This window comes from Acanthochromis polyacanthus, chromosome 1 (genome assembly GCF_021347895.1).
Source record: "Acanthochromis polyacanthus isolate Apoly-LR-REF ecotype Palm Island chromosome 1, KAUST_Apoly_ChrSc, whole genome shotgun sequence".
Taxonomy (NCBI): domain Eukaryota; kingdom Metazoa; phylum Chordata; class Actinopteri; family Pomacentridae; genus Acanthochromis; species Acanthochromis polyacanthus.
The window spans coordinates 9,985,693-10,002,982 of NC_067113.1; the positions used below are offsets into that span (position 1 = coordinate 9,985,693).

At 41.8% G+C, this 17,290-nt stretch overlaps 1 protein-coding gene across 2 annotated transcripts in view; it reads right to left on the minus strand.

Moving 5' to 3' along the window:
• crybg1a (crystallin beta-gamma domain containing 1a) overlaps window positions 1–17,290 on the minus strand; it is a 61,073-nt gene that overhangs the window by 16,087 nt on the left and 27,696 nt on the right. For both annotated transcript variants that reach the window (XR_007945488.1, XM_022194860.2), the window contains exons 3-5: window positions 12,481–13,937; window positions 9,042–10,180; window positions 483–7,982 (exon numbers count right to left, since the gene is read on the minus strand). Coding sequence is in view for 1 of the 2 variants with exons in the window: in XM_022194860.2 (XP_022050552.2) it covers window positions 483–1,469 (987 nt within the window). In the remaining variant the exon portion in view is untranslated. The remainder of the gene's footprint in view (window positions 1–482; window positions 7,983–9,041; window positions 10,181–12,480; window positions 13,938–17,290) is intronic.

Genomic DNA, 17,290 nt, shown 5'->3' on the forward strand with positions numbered 1-17,290 from the left:
TCTTCAGCTCATTTTATCTGAATACCAACCCAATGTATTCTGAGTCAGTTTTGTTGCTTTTCATGATGTCAGGCCAGTGAGGGGGATTTATTTTGTGCTGAAGATCTAATGTATAATGTGCACAATGTTCATGCAAAAATCTTTTTCCATGGGTCTGTTTTATTTGCCTGTTGATGCAAATATCTTATCATGACATTCTTTTTGATGACTGGATCTCGGTGAAGTTTTCCTGTACTAGATTCCAGACAGAGAACACATTTATTTCACTTGTCCCTACTTGCAAATGAATCATGACTTGGACAACACCATCAAATGAAAGGAAGACGCATCACCATGGAAATACACTAGAAAATACCAGTGTTCTTCACGCATGCTTAGGAGTGTAAACCCCATTCATGCTTGGATTATCATCCATACAGACTATTAGTAATGAGTGAATTCTAACTGACCTATAGAAGCTCCTTATTTTACATACTACCTACCTTTGTTTTAGTAGAAAGTCCATTTCGAGAGATCTTCTGACTGTAGTTGGTGACTGAAGGCAGCCCTGCAGGCCCCTTCAGGCTGTTGTCCACATTAGGTCCATCTGCTATTGAGGCCTGGTCCATAGCTGTACGTTTCTTTGAAGTCAGGTCAGTTTCAGTCATCTGTGTGGAGACCTGGGAGGTCTCTGACTCCCTGTTGTTCTTCTTGAGGTATTTCTCTAAGTGATCAGGCAGCTTTATCTCTGAGAACAACGGTGGAGGAGGAGCAGAGGAGGGGCTAAGTGCTGACTCACTAACTGTACCTATACCACCGCCTGTAAATGAACCTTGATCTATATCTTTCACATCTCCATTATCAGCTTTAATGTCAGGCAGAGGTGAGTTAGTAACTCCCAGCTTCCCAAGTGTAGGCAGGTTCTGCTGCTGGTCGGATGAATGTTTGCTATTTGAGGCGATGTTAGTTTCCTCTGAAGTCTTTCTGCGGGCACGAGGGGAATTGATCAAGCTGGAGAGGATGGACATTCTTTCAAGTCTTGACGTCAGCTTCCCAGGTTCTTCTCCATTGTTCTGTCCCTCTTCTTTTCCTGCTACAGCGTTTGTCCCCTCTTTGACTCCATTTTTTCCTTCTACCTCATCAAGGGTCGTCATTTGGTGTCTTGTTGTAGTCAAGTTGTCCTGTGATCGTTTGTCTTGGCTCCGACCTTCCCTATTGGCTGCTTTTTGTTTAAGCACCATAGCCGGTGAAAGATCCATGGAACTTTTGTCATTTTTCCCTAAGCCGAACTGGAATTTCTCAGGATCAAATGTTTTCTCAAAATGGTCCTCCTTGATGGCTGGCATGGCAAAAGGTGGAGATGGGGACTTTCTACGAATGCGCCTTTTTGGAGGATGGGAGAAAGGAATTCCACCCTCCTTAATGCTTCTGATAAAATCATTAAGGTCATCAAGCTCCAAAGTGTTATCCTCACTTGCTGACGGATACATTTTTCTCCTGTGTTCCTTCTTGCGTTTAGGGCGATGTTCTACATCTAACCAGCTTGATGGAGATTCTGTCTTTAGCTGGAGACTTTGAGGTGGAGCTGATGATTTCTCAGAAGCAGAAAGTGACAAACTGTCATCAAGGGTTGGCTTTGGAGGCTTTTGTCCTTCTCTTGAAGTCTGCAGTCTCTGTTTCAAAGTGTTGCCTGTAGCCAAAGTCACTGCTGATGACTCATCTGTCTTTGTTTTTTCTTTGTTGTCTTCATCATTATCCTGAGCACTAATGGGTATTTCATTTAAAACAATAGTGGGCTTTTGTTTTTGGTCTGCACTACCTTTTCTGCTCGACACATCTTTTACCAAAATGAGTTCTGACTCTTGCTTGGCCTTTGGGTGCTGATCCACTTCCTTCTGTATTTTATTTTCCACTTCAACAACCTCTTTAATGCGGTTTCTCTGATCCAGTGTCACATCAAGCTTACTAGCTGCTCTTTCAGCTGTGGACACACTTACTTTTTCTGCATTTTTTGCCTCTTTGTCTGTATTTTCTGGAACTTTTGTTGCTACAGTGTTTGTTTTTGTTCTTGGTTAGCCTCAGGATCTTTGGACTGATCAGTGTTTTTCCTGGTTCCTTCATCACCACCAGTTCTTCTTTCACAATTGACGTCTTCTGGTTAGCATCAGGATCTTTGCTATCTGTTGACTGATCAGTGGTTTGTCCTGGTTCCTTAATCACCACCAGTTCTTCTTTCACAATTGAGGTCTTCTGGTTAGCATCAGGATCTTTGCTATCTGTTGACTGATCAGTGGTATTTCCTGGTTCCTTAACCACCACCAGTTCTTCTTTCACAACTTTCACAATTGATGTCTTCTGGTTAGCATCAGGATCTTTGCAATCTGTGGACTGATCAGTGGTTTTCCCTGTCTCCTTAATCACCACCAGTTCTTCTTTCACAATTGACGTCTTCTGATTAGCATCAGGATCTTTGCTATCTGTGGACTGATCAGTGGTTTTTCCTGGTTCCTTAACCACCACCAATTCTTCTGTCACAATTGATGTCTTCTGGTTAGCATCAGGATCTTTGCTATCTGTGGACTGATCAGTGGTTTTTCCTGGTTCCTTGATCACTACCAGTTTTTCTTTCACAATTGATGTCTTCTGATTAGCATCAGGATCTTTGCTATCTGTGGACTGATCAGTGCTTTTTCCTGGTTCCTTAATCACTACCAGTTCTTTCACAATTGATGTCTTCTGGTTAGCATCAGGATCTTTGCTATCTGTGGACTGATCAGTGCTTTTTCCTGGTTCCTTAATCACTACCAGTTCTTCTTTCACAATTGATGTCTTCTGATTAGCATCACGATCTTTGCTATCTGTGGACTGATCAGTGGTTTGTCCTGGTTCCTTAGTCACTACCAGTTCTTCTTTCACAATTGATGTCTTCTGATTAGCACCAGGATATTTGCTATCTGTGGACTGATCAGTGCTTTTTCCTGGTTCCTTGATCACCACCAGTTCTTCTTTCACAATTGATGTCTTCTGGTTAGTATCAGGATCTTTGCGATCTGTGGACTGATCAGTGGTTTTTCCTGGTTCCTTAACCACCACCAATTCTTCTGTCACAATTGATGTCTTCTGGTTAGCATCAGGATCTTTGCTATCTGTGGACTGATCAGTGGTTTTTCCTGGTTCCTTAATCACTACCAGTTTTTCTTTCACAATTGATGTCTTCTGATTAGCATCAGGATCTTTGCTATCTGTGAACTGATCAGTGGTTTTTCCTGGTTCCTTAATCACTACCAGTTCTTTCACAATTGATGTCTTCTGGTTAGCATCAGGATCTTTGCTATCTGTGGACTGATCAGTGCTTTGTCCTGGTTCCTTAATCACTACCAGTTCTTCTTTCACAATTGATGTCTTCTGATTAGCATCATGATCTTTGCTATCTGTGGACTGATCAGTGCTTTTTCCTGGTTCATTAATCACTACCAGTTCTTCTTTCACAATTGACGTCTTCTGGTTAGCATCACGATCTTTGCTATCTGTGGACTGATCAGTGGTTTGTCCTGGTTCCTTAGTCACTACCAGTTCTTCTTTCACAATTGATGTCTTCTGATTAGCATCAGGATATTTGCTATCTGTGGACTGATCAGTGCTTTTTCCTGGTTCCTTAATCACCACCAGTTCTTCTTTCACAATTGACGTCTTCTGGTTAGCATCACGATCTTTGCTATCTGTGGACTGATCAGTGCTTTTTCCTGGTTCATTAATCACTACCAGTTCTTCTTTCACAATTGGCGTCTTCTGATTAGCATCAGGATCTTTGCTATCTGTGGACTGATCAGTGCTTTTTCCTGGTTCCTTAATCACTACCAGTTCTTCTTTCACAATTGGCGTCTTCTGATTAGCATCAGGATCTTTGCTATCTGTGGACTGATCAGTGCTTTTTCCTGGTTCCTTAATCACTACCAGTTCTTCTTTCACAATTGATGTCTTCTGATTAGCGTCAGGATCTTTGCTATCTGTGGACTGATCAGTGCTTTTTCCTGGTTCCTTAATCACTACCAGTTCTTCTTTCACAATTGGCGTCTTCTGATTAGCGTCAGGATCTTTGCTATCTGTGGACTGATCAGTGGTTTTTCCTGGTTCCTTAATCACTACCAGTTCTTCTTTCACAATTGATGTCTTCTGATTAGCATCAGGATCTTTGCTATCTGTGGACTGATCAGCGCTTTTTCCTGGTTCCTTAATCACCACCAGTTCTTCTTTCACAATTGAGGTCTTCTGGTTAGCATCAGGATCTTTGCTATCTGTTGACTGATCAGTGGTATTTCCTGGTTCCTTAACCACCACCAGTTCTTCTTTCACAACTTTCACAATTGATGTCTTCTGGTTAGCATCAGGATCTTTGCAATCTGTGGACTGATCAGTGGTTTTCCCTGTCTCCTTAATCACCACCAGTTCTTCTTTCACAATTGATGTCTTCTGATTAGCATCAGGATCTTTGCTATCTGTGGACTGATCAGCGCTTTTTCCTGGTTCCTTAATCACTACCAGTTCTTCTTTCACAATTGATGTCTTCTGATTAGCATCAGGATCTTTGCTATCTGTGGACTGATCAGTGCTTTTTCCTGGTTCCTTAACCACCACCAGTTCTTCTTTCACAATTGACGTTTTCTGGTTAGCATCAGGATCTTTTCTATCTGTGGACTGATCAGTGGTTTTTCCTGGTTCCTTAACAACCACCAGTTCTTCTTTCACAATTGACGTCTTCTGGTTAGTATCAGGATCTTTGCGATCTGTGGACTGATCAGTGGTTTTTCCTGGTTCCTTAGTCACTACCAGTTCTTCTTTCACAATTGATGTCTTCTGATTAGCATCAGGATCTTTGCGATCTGTGGACTGATCAGCGCTTTTTCCTGGTTCCTTAATCACCACCAGTTCTTCTTTCACAATTGAGGTCTTCTGTTTAGCATCAGAATCTTTGCTATCTGTGGACTGATCAGTGGTTTTTCCTGGTTCCTTAATCACCACCAGTTCTTCTTTGACAATTGGCGTCTTCTGATTAGCATCAGGATCTTTGCTATCTGTGGACTGATCAGTAGTTTTTCCTGGTTCCTTAATCACCACCAGTTCTTCTTTAACAGCTGAAGTCTTTTGATCTTTTTGGGTGCTAATTTCAGATTGAGTGTTCTCATCCACCAAGCTCTGCATTGATGTAACCTTGACTTCAGTTTTTTCTTTATCTTCCTCAGCACCATTAGTTCTGGAGCTTTTGACTTCAAGTTCTTGAGTTTGGCTTGTTGTTGCCTCCTCTGAAGCTTCTATTCGTGCTGTCTCTGGCTCCTGATTAAGGCCAGACTTTGAACATTTGGAGTCTGTTGATTTGCTTTTCTCTGGTTTTGTAATGTTTCCATCTTGGTAGGTGACAGTTTGGGACACCTGGACCTGTTGGTTGCTTACTACACTTTTGGCATTTGCAGTTTGTGTCTCGTTCACCAAACTGTCTTCTGATGAAATACTAAATTCAGCTTTTTGGTTGCTACTTTCAGTAGCAGTACTTCCAGAGGTCTGCTCTAGAACTGGATCCATTTTGGGTTTCTCTGTTGTCTTCTCCTGATCTTTAGTTGTTATTGTCTGTGGTTCCTCTTTTAATTTATCTTTTGAGTGTTTGTGTGGTTTTGTTATGTCCTCATCTTGGTCTTCATTACGTATGGTCTTCTGGTCTTTGTGGATGCCAACTTCACTATTAGTGGTCACAATTTCAATCTCAGTCACTAAGCTCTTAAGTGATAAATCCTCTGTTTCAGTGTCTTCTTTTGTACTTTCACCACTCAAAACGTCAGTGCTTTCAGCTTTTAGGTCTTGAGTTGTATCTGTTTGTAAAATATGGCTTCCTGTTTTCTTCTCTGGGCCTTTCAGTGTCTCAGGATTCTGGGGTCTAGCAGTTAAGGTCTTCTTGTTTTCTTGGTTGCTGACTTCAGATTCAGCAGCCTCATTTGAAATCTCATTCGTTAAACTCTTCTTTTCTTTATCACCTTTGACATCCAACATTTTTGTGTTTAAGGTTATTATTTCTGGAGTTAGTTTTTCCTGTACATCATCAGTATGTTTGTTATCCACATGTGTGTTGCCATCCCTGACCTCCTCCTGTTTGGCTAGAAGTGGTTTAGATACCTGTTTTTCTGTTACTACTGATCCCTTCATCTGCTGCTTTGCTCCCTGTTTTTTCTTAAGACCACTCTCTGCATTTTCTTTCAAAAGGATCTCACCTTGCTGATTTGTATCAACCACCCTAACTGTAGTTTTTGGAAGTGCACTGCTTGCTTGCTCTGCCTTTCTACTCGTCTTTTCCAGGGCATTTGTAACTACTGTCTGTGGTTCTTCCTTGGTCTCAGGCTGTAAATGTTTCTCCTGTGATGATAGCTGAGATGGCCTCTCTGAATTTGTAGTGCCTTTCTCTGCTTCACCCTCGACGGTTTTGCCCTTGAGCTCCACTTTGCAACTGTTCTGTGAGTCACTGGTTTCCACTGCTGCATCACCAAGCTTTTCATTTGGTTTTGAATCTTTCTCCTTTCTTTCAGATTGTGGATCCAGTAAAAGAGCCTCTTTGTCTGACCGATTTTCAACATTCTTGTGCAATTCACAAACAGTCACAGTCTCTGTTTGAATGTCCAAAGCCTCTTCTGGTTTCCTGCCAACCTCGTTTTTACTTTTTTTCTCCTCTACGTCCAAGTCTTTTACCAAATCTGTGCTTAATGTAGGGGACAATCCGTCTTTTTCTTTTGTGGTTTGATCTTTCAGTAACTCCTTTTGCTGCTCGGTGTTGACCTGGTTAGCATGCACTGAGACAGCAGTGAGAGTGTCTGAGTGTAAATCTTTCAGTTCAGGAGCTTGGTCTTTTGAGGCCAATTCAGCAGGAAGGCTGTTTCTGGTAATCTCTTCTTCTTTTTCCTGAGAGGTGACTGTAGTTACTTCTGTAAGGGAAATACTTGCAGGCACAGCACCCTCCTGCTCAGACTGGGTCATTGTGTCACAGTGAACGCTGTCACCCACAACAGGTTTGGCTGACATATCAGTTACAGCCTCATGAGCAGGTATTGTGTCCTGAGCCACTGCTGGAGAATTTGTGTCTTTCTCCTCTACTAAATCCAGTTTCATGTTACTTGTGGGCTTGGTCATCTCTAAAATCTCTTTGTCCTTTCCTTCTGGAGAAGTTTTTGCTGATATCACAGTTTTCTGTCCTTGTACAGTTTTGTCACTTTGAACATGAGGCACATTTTCAGGTAGAATCTCAACTTCAGTTTTTTTGATGTCATGCTGTATTCCATCAGTCTCAGCTTTTTTTATATCAGTAGCTTGTGACTGAGATGGAATTGCTTTGTCAACCTCACTGCTGGGTGATACTCCAGTTCCTGGGCCTGTACCTGTAGCAGCGTTTACCTGAGTGATTTCTGTAATAATTGCATCAGTCTTCAGTGAAGGCTGGATTTTTGAAATCTCCTCAGTTGTAAAATTTGTGATGACCTCCGATAATTCCTTTGTCTCATTTTCTTTCAGCTTGATTTTTCCAGTATTGGTCTGTTTATCTATGAGTTTTATAATGTGCTCTTCTTTCTCTGCAGACACAGACTTGAATTCAAAGCTGTCACTGTCTTTCACCTGATCTGCTGCCACTTTCTCAGATGCTTTGACAGTCAACCTTGTCGATGTGTTTTGACTTAAGTCCTCAGAATTTTCATCTTTGCAGTTTTGAGGTTCTCTGGGTTTTCTTCTGTTGAAGCTTCTCTGACCTCTTGTAGGAAGTTTGCTCACAGATCCTGAGGTGTCGGCTGAATGCTTTACAGGACTTTTGAGGTGCTGTTTGACAGGATCATTCTGTTTGGAAAGCTTTGATGAGACAGTTTTCTCTTGCTTGGCAGGAGGTGGAGAGACACAAGAGGTCGGACTGTCACTGTCATCACGGCTTGTGCTTCTTTTAGGAGGGTGTCTTGATCCTTTCGTTGATGGCAGGGATCCTGTTGGAAACACATACACACACAACTTTAACACAACAGAACTGGATGAAAGGCTGAAAAACTGCCTAAAGGCAGTAAAAACACCTACTTAGTCAACTCATTAATTAATATAGCTTATCTTATTTAATCTGTATCTAAACCCTTGCAACATCAGAAGTAAACATTTTGATTTTATAGGGAGAACATATCTCAGTCAGGCCCACTTTTTGGACAGATATAGCAAACAAGATATACTGGCAACTAAAGCTGCAAGCAGAGTTGATTGGGTCCTCACATCCTTGCTGGTCAGCGAATCCAAGCATGTCCACCGGGTAGAACTGTGACTTAGTGTGAATTTCAGACTATTGCCTTGTTGATGGAAACTATCAAAAATAGCAGTAGCTCACACATACTGTCCGTAGTTCCTCTTTGAAATTTTCCAGGTGGCACTATGGAGCCATTTAGGGCCATGCCTATGCAAGTCCCCCAAAATATCAAATTTTTCTGATGCGTGTGCAAATTTTCACGTATTTTTGAGTATTTTTAGACCTTCACATTTGAGACTGTTTGCCGGACAAAAAATAATGAAAAACCCATGGGTTTCAATGGGGTCTTTGCACTATTCGGTGCTCGGACCCTAAAAATATAACTGGTGAGATTTAGAGCGCTGGATTCTGTTGTGTGACAGAGTCAGATTAGTACTTTCCAACTGTTTGCAGCCTTTGATTGAAGCTGAGCATTTACAAGCTGCAGCTCCATGTTATCATACATGGGAGTGATATCAATGGTTTTTGAATTTTTTATTTTTTTTTAGCATTTTGTCTATGTTTTTGATAGACCCATTAGAGAGAGACAGTAAATGTGTGGTAGTAGAGCAGAGGACTGACATGCAGTAAAGCTCTGCCTGTCACAGCTGGCAGCATTTAAAGTCTAACCTTTAAGTAATAAATATATTTCAAAGTATTTCACAAACTCATGAACACTTTTAAACCTCAAACTAAATTGAGTCTACAGAGCTGAGATTGATTATTACTGTGTTAAAGCGAAAACAGTAACAGAAGTGACAGATTCTTTTCTTACCCTTCTTGGGGCTTTCGGGGAGTGGAGGTGGTGTCTCACTACCAGATCTCTCATCAGGAGTTATTTCTTGCTGCTCTGGACTCTGCTTCTGGACTGTTTTGGGTCTGTCTGAGTCTGTGTGACCAGATGAAACTTTTCTAAAGGCGGTGCCACTTGTTTGAGTCATATCATCGTTCTTCTTTCTTGCTGGAGATGAAATGGGCAAGGAGCTCTTTGATGCCAAAGGAGTGTTATTCTCCAGATGGTTCTGCTGCTGTTTTTTGATGTCGAGGCTTTCCCTGTGTGCTGTTTTAACCCGTCTTTCCTCATTCTCATTCTCCACACCATTTACTAGGCTTACAGACTCGAAAGACTGAGAGTCCTTTTCTGCCTTATCCTTATTAAGCTTTGTTTCCGTCTTGTAGGTAGTTTTTGAGGGAGAAATGTTTCCAGACAGAGATTTTCCTCCTTTAACGTCCTCAAAGCTTGGTTTCCTGATAGCTTTGGTTGTGGTGGTTGGAGATTTCAAAGATTCTTTGGCTCGAGGTTGTTTTTGCAGTTTGGAAGTGAATGTCGACCCTGAGGCGTCAGGAAGTGATGTTTTATCTGGAGTCACTGGTGATTTCACTTCTGCATCTGATGTTGACCTTTTGGGGATTTTAGACTTTGAACCTGCTACACTGGTGGGACTGCTGGTGCTTTGGTCTTTTAATGTTGGTAACATAGAAACTGCTTTTTCATTGCTACGTTCCCTTTGTGATGGAATATCACTGGAAATTTCCACTTTTGTGCCCTCTGTGGTGCCCTTTGCTTTTGTGATGACATTCTTGGCCTTCCCTCCGGCTACATAGGATGGTGTCTTTGTTTCACTTCCAGTGGTATGCCGACTTTCTGTGGCTCCTTTAACCCCTCGTTTAGACAGGATAGTCTTGCTGGTTCCTTGGCCCCTAACTCCAGATTCCACAGCTTGTGACTTTGTTTTGTACATGTCTGAAGCTGCAGAGGTCTCATCAAAGTCAGAGGCCTCAGAATCAGTTTTTTCTTTGACTACGGGTTCAGGAGTGTTTGTGCCAGAGTGTGTAGTCTCATCTGTTGTTGTGGATGGTTTAAGGTTGACATCCTTGAATTCTGCATTGTTGTTGTTTTGGAGGCTGGGCAGTCTGTCAGGAGGGAAACAGAGAACAGATTTTTATAGCCACATATGTTTTCACATGAGGCATAATACATCCTGTTTGGAATGATAATGTATCTGCTTACAACTTAATCAACATTTTTTTTACTGAATGTTTGAGGAGAGATCGATGATATTGCCTTATCTGCATGGTAAATATGTATGCAGGGAGTCCTTGACTTACGTCGGAGTTCCGTTCCTACAGATCGACGTAAGGTGTTTTTCGCCTTAGACAGAACTCCAGCGAAAATGTAAACAAAGCCATTTCATGCATCATTTCGATCAGTTCTTTGGAAAACTCATGAATACCGACAACTTTCATACATGTATGAGTCACTATACAAGAAGATAACATATGTTATGAATGTACCACAATCCAAGGTGGCGCACAACCGACGAATGTAAACAAAGCCGTCTTCTAACTCTGTGTGATGACATATTCATGCACTCCGCTCGCAACTTGCTCAATGTAAGTAGTTCTGACGTAATGACAAAACGGTGTAGGTCGAGGATGTCATAAACCGAGGACCCCCTGTAGTTGTGAACTAAAGGTTCCATACACTTATAAAGATCGTGTATATCCTCTCAGCCTTGAATCTCCAATGACTTCTACAACTCTTAATCTTCGATGCTGGAATCACTGAAACTCATGCATCTTTGTCACATGAAAACAACCGTGCATTTTGTTTATTTTATGGGTGTATTATAGGTCGTATAGGTAAATAACTAAATCTGCTAGGTCAAAAATACACATACAGCAACTTGAACTATCAGCTTTGGTGATGTGGAAAAGGCGTGTTATTCTAATGTTTGCTTCTTTGTTATTATGTTTGTTTGATTGTTGCGGCATGACCTCTTAATTGCTCCACAGTTAGCTCTTGTTAGCATAAAGCCCAGAAACAAACCAATACACATGTATACATATTTGTTTTGTTGTGTTGCAGGGTGTGATGTGTGGCATTATTTCTTGTCAAAAATGATGATGTTGTTCCACTTTTCTTTTTACACTTCAGGTATCCATCCATCCATTCTCTATACACCGCTTTATCCTCACTAGGGCCACGGGGAGTGCTGGAGCCTATCCCAGCTGACTCGGGTGAAGGCAGGGGACACCCTGGACAGGTCACCAGTCTGTCACAGGGCTACATATACAGACAGACAATCACACTCACATTCACACCGACGGACAACTTTAGAGTGATCAATTAACCTCAGCATATTTTTGGAGTGTGGAAGGAAGCCGGAGTGCCCGGAGAAAACCCACGCATGCACAGGGAGAACATGGAAACTCCATGCAGAAAGATCCCAGGCCCACCCCGGGATTTGAACCGGGGATCTTCTTGCTGCAAGGCAAAAGTGCCAACCACTAGAACACTGTGCAGCCCCACTTCAGGTATGCATTCCACAAATGAACATAGAATGAGTTATCAAGGTAGATCTGTAGGCTGGTTTTGAATTAGCTCATCAATCTGTCATCTGAATTTCAACAAGCAATCAGTAATTTCCAAAATATTCAACGAGTCATTTAAGTAAACCTATTGACAAATTGTGAAGATTTTAGCAGGGTTAGTCTTCAGATAAACTTTCAGCTTGAGGCTGAGGGACAATGACTTTTAAAATACCGCGTGGTCAAACAAGAATCACCTTCCAGTAGTCCTGAAACTATAAATCACTCCCAGTGCATTTTCAGGCATGTTCACCTTCATTTTCAAGTGTTTAGTAACTTAAGAATTTACAAGGTATTAACTCGTAAATTTTATCTTGCATTCCTGGAAGAGCAGGGCCTCTAAATACAATCTATAACTATGTGTCTAAAGGTATCCAGGTAACCCTAAAGTCAAACTAAAGGTGGCTGGTGCTTGTTGCCCGTCTAGTTCTGTAATGACTAACTGTTTCAGGCAGTGATTGTACACCAAAAGCAAACATAGAAGAGGTGACTTTCATTTCATCTGAACCCTGACCGCAAAATAAATGATCCTGCCTTCTTTGTTGCTGCATTCTTTGTTTAATAGGTAACAATTACATATGAGGAATTTGAAGTCGAATCTATAGACCTCAATAGAAAAATGTCCCTTTTTTGAACGACTGAATGTACTGTGTATGAATATTTCAGAGCCTCGCTGCAGGTTTAGCCCATTGTTCCCCTCTGGTACAATGGAACATGGGAACTCAGGGCTCAGGTTGCATTGCATGCTTAGCTCTCTTTAGCTCTCCTGCTTTCTGGTTCTCACAGGATCAAAGAAACCATTAAACAGTAACCACAGGAAATGAAAATAGAAAGATACTCACGGTTTTGTGTCTGTGGTGTTTAGGATCTTTGAAGTGGAATCTCCGCTGCCCTCCTCTTGTACTAGGTCGTCTTCTTCCACACTTGGCTCCGAGCTAATGTACACCTTCTGGGCAAAAACCTTGTGTTTGGAAGGCAGATTCACAGTCTTGCGCGTAACACGGATTTCTCTCGGTCTGTGTTTCTCCTCAAGTGAACTTGGCTTTGAGTCTGTGCCAGTGTCAGGCTCCGCTGACTGTGGCGAGGTTGTTTGAAACTCCCTTGTAGTCGGTGCCAAGGAGGTGGCTGCTTCTGGCGAGATGCCACTGGTTGGTAAAATCTGTGAGGGGCCAGCAGGACCGTCTGCAGTGGTCGGACTCTCTGAATCGTCCTCAGGAATCACTGTGACAGGTATAGCCAGCACGGGAGGGGAGTCTGCTCTCAGGTCCTCCTCCCCTTGGTTCATTATATCCTTTTCCTTCTCCCCCTCCCTCTCCCCCTCCTCCTCCTCTCCCAGGTGTGTTTCCACCCATATGGCTTTGTGGAGTTGGATGGGAGAATCACTTCTGGGTGCTGGCTCTCTCACAGGTGAGGGGCTCCTTACAGTAACTGCAGTTTCCCCAGAGAGGGTGGATTTCTGAGCACTAGTTCTGGCTCTTGTGCTTTCCCTCTCTGCATCTGGAGACTTTTCCAGCTGTTGAGTTGTGATGATGTGTGAGGTGGATGAGTGAGAGCCTAAAGTTATCCCTGTTAGTGCAGTGCTGTGCCCATTCCCGCCAATTTTCACCACGGTTGTTTTGGATGCTAAGCTAATGGAGGTTAAGTTAGGAGATTTGGGTGCCTCGGCTATTTTGGAAACAGGGATCTGAAGGGATGACAGGGTGGTGGGGGTGACCATATCATCCTCACTGGTACTCTCAGTTTTCTTCCCAATGCTTTCTTCCAAATGAACCTGCAGCCTTTTGCTGACTTCCTCCACCACGGATTCCGCGAAGCCGAGCTCTGAGTGTGAATCAGCATCTTGCTCAGTGGTAGAAGGAAGATCGAGGGCAGCGGCAGCAACGTTCCCAGAATTCCTGTCGCTGCTGCCTGTGCTGATCCTGCACATGTGCACCTCCCTCACGCTGCTTCTGCCGCTGCTGTCGCTGTCCGCAAATGGCAGCTCTGCTTCTTTAGTCACCACAGAGGCCATGCTTGAGCCGCTGGGACTGGAGCTGTGGCTGAGTCTGTCCCCATGCTCTGCTCTTAGTCTGGACCCTGCCGCTGCACCCTGACACCCTGTCAGCTCGCTGTCTTTTCGAGAAGGAGTCGGAGTCTTTAGCCCATCTTCCTCATGAGACTGGGATGAACGTGGAGACAAAGGGGATGCTGGGGAACTTGCAGAGGAGTCTGAAAACTGCCTACTACTACTGCTCTTCTTTCTACCAGACCTGAAGAAGTTGGAGATACGATCGAACACTCCCTTCTTTTCCTCCAAGCTCTGAAAAAAAGGACAGACAAAAAGCAGACAGAAAGACAAATAATGAGATGAAGAAAGACGCAGGCACACCTTTTGTCTCTGGCTTTGCTAAAAAAACAAAACAGAAAGAGAAAAGGCAAAGGTATGCTCTTCAACAGACATGTAGCCAGAAGCTGAGCAAGAAAAATGGATGGAATTTCATTTCCATTGAATTACAACTGCCATTAAAAGAGACTACTGCACTTCATTTTTATAGTTTTCTCCAGTTTTACATTACCTTGAGTTTAGAAGTTAATAAACATTCTGCATCCACTTAGTCAATATCTTTATGAATACTACAAATTGTTTAAATATTAAGTATAAGCAAATCTAAAGAACACAGTTTATTAGTGGAATAAACTTATTTAGCTAACTTAAAAGTGGCAAAAACATTCTGGAATAAAACATGAGATGTGCAATGTCCCTTATTTTGGATTTAGAATTTGGATTTCTTTGTGTGAGAATGATCCACTTGATAGTTGAGAGTTTATTAGCATAACTTAAGATACTGGTCAGGTGTTTTCCAGATTTTGTTCTCTGCAGTTTAAGTCAGGGATGATAGACAAATTAAATTGTCTGGGTGACTCCAAACATTAGAGCGGTAGTGTATATAAAATATATTGTTCACTGTCTCTAGTGCCTGTTTCAAAACTTACACTGTACACCAGGTCAAAAATGAACCAATGTAAACCAGGCTGGACGCCATTCTGAATGTGAAAACACACTGGCAATACAATCAAGCCAAATGACTAACGCAACTTCATTGCTCAGATCAAGGGTCACTTCTCTGCCCTATTAACTGCACATGCACAGCCGAAAAAGGAAATAGAACAAAAAGATTTTGCTTCAATAGTCTCTGCAAACAGGATTATTCTTAAATATTAAAGTACATCACAGTGTAAAGCAAGAGCAGACGTTTGCATAGTCAAATATAAACCACATTTTCATGTGTGCATTAAAAATTTTGAACATATTTACATCAGAACAAAGACAACCTGACACTAAGGTGAAAAACCGCCATGCTGCCATAACACACGCCTTAACAAACTATGGCTACTGTAGTCACAATGTAAAGAGGACAAGTTCAAACAAGAACCATGAACCACAGTAAAAAAAAAAAAAACAATTACAGCAACAAGAGTTCCATACCATTTTGACGTCCTGGAATCCTTCAGATTTCTGTGTCTAAATCAATTTAAAATAAAAAATTCATGTCATTTCAAAGACATGATGGTCTTTAATCTCGGTAGTTTGCTCTCTACAACCTGAATACTTCTTCAGTGGACATCAAACACAACAAAGGTGGGTCCTCTCTTGTAAGCAAACAAGCAGAACTGACTGTATGTCCTTGTGTGTGCCGACAGTTAAAGTGTCCCAGCTCTGAACACAGCGCCTGACTGGAGGGCATGGCCATTTGCATCACATCTACAGTGTTAAAAAAAATATTTTGAAACACAGTTCACATGGCAGGCAGAAGGAATTCACGATCCAGTAAAATCAGGAGGGCGTGGATCGACTGGCTGCAGACAACATCCCCACCCTTCCTCATTCTAAATCTGAGCCTATCAATAGCACATCTGTTATCTGCTCTCCCCGCACTATATTTAGAAATGCAGTTTGTATTGCTAAAAACTCACTGAATCTATCATTCAGATAGGAGCAATACACAAAATGGGTCAAAGGTGCCACAGTCCAATGCTGTCAAGTAAGTAAGTTATTATACCGTCTGATTTATAATAATCCTAACTGCTCTCAGAGAACTTTCTGGACATTTTTCTGTCATAAAAACCGATTTCAACACTCACAGGCCTGTCAAACATTTACATGTTTTTACAGAGCAAACGGCAGGTAAAGACAGCGCTGCTGGGTTTTCCTGTTCATGTCCAAACAGAATGAAACACAGAAAGCCAACTGAATATTGTTTTTGCGCTAACATGTAGTCACAGCTGTGGTACTGTACCTCCAGGTCGTTTCCACTCATCCACAAATCCGCCGTGTTAAAAAAAACCCAAAGACCACCAGTTCTATATTATGAGTCCAGAGTGTGTTTAAGTCCAGAACGACTACTGGCTGCTCCTCTTAAAGCCACCACTGTAGTATTAGTTGTCCACCAAGCACTCCTGCTTGTATTTACTCAAAGCATTGACAAATCACAGGTAGGAGGAGATATAAAGCATATCTGTGTGCATTATGGCCCACTTCCTTATCTGCCAGTTAAAGCTCTGCTTCATTCTCTGATCTCAGCAGCAGACTGTAATAAGGACACACACTGGGGACATGATTCCCAACATGATTAAATACTGTCCGTTAAACTGTGTGACATGGTAAACACAGGAAATAAATGAGTTTATGGAGGCATTTCTTAAGTTATAAACATTGTGCTAGTACAAAAATGTTTTGATTATTTTAAACACTTTCATGTCACCTGCTTGAATTACAGAAATCGTTAATATAAAACTAATTAACATTGTCCACTGTGCCCTTTCCAGCACTTCAACTGGCACAACTAACCACCCAGGACAGGTTTGGCAGGTTTGAGTCTATGGAAAGTAGCCCAGGAACAATAAAATCCCACAGGATAAAGGGCATCTGAGCTTAAAGGAGAAGTACACTTTTTCAGCTTCAATCACCTGAGACAGGTCGGTGTGTCTGAGTGTTTGCTCAGTGTTTCTCCTACAGGTAGAACAGAGAGGAAACAGAGAAACAGGTGATGTCATGGAGCAGCGCAGCAGAATATACTGGAAAGATAAGCTACATGTGTTCATATTCTCTGGTGAATCTTTATTATAAACATGAAGCCTCTATGAAACAGTGGTTGGAAAAATGAGAATCAGACTTAGAAAAATAACTGAGTTTGCCTCGCATTTCTGTCACTTGAGGAGTAGAAGCTAGATTTTTTTCATGGTTGACACCAGTCATTAGCAATCAATGGAGACTGAAAAAACAATATCTGGAACTGATTTACACTACCATGGTTTGGGATCGCTTAGAAATATCCTCATGCTTGAAATAAAAACTGTTTTTTTTCAATGAAAATGGCATTAAATGAATGATAAATTCAGTGTAGACATTGTTAATGTGCTAAATGACTATTCTAGTTGGAAACATCTGATTTTTAATGGAATATCTCCATAGGGGTACAGAGGAACATTTCCAGCAACCATCACTCCTGTGTTCTAATGCTACATTGTGTTAGCTAATGGTGCTGAAAGGCTCATTGATGATTAGAAAACCCTTGTGCGGTTATGTTAGCACATGGATAAAAGTGGGAGTTTTCATGGAAAACATGAAATTATCTGGATGATTCTAAACTTTGGAAAGGTAGTGTACATCAG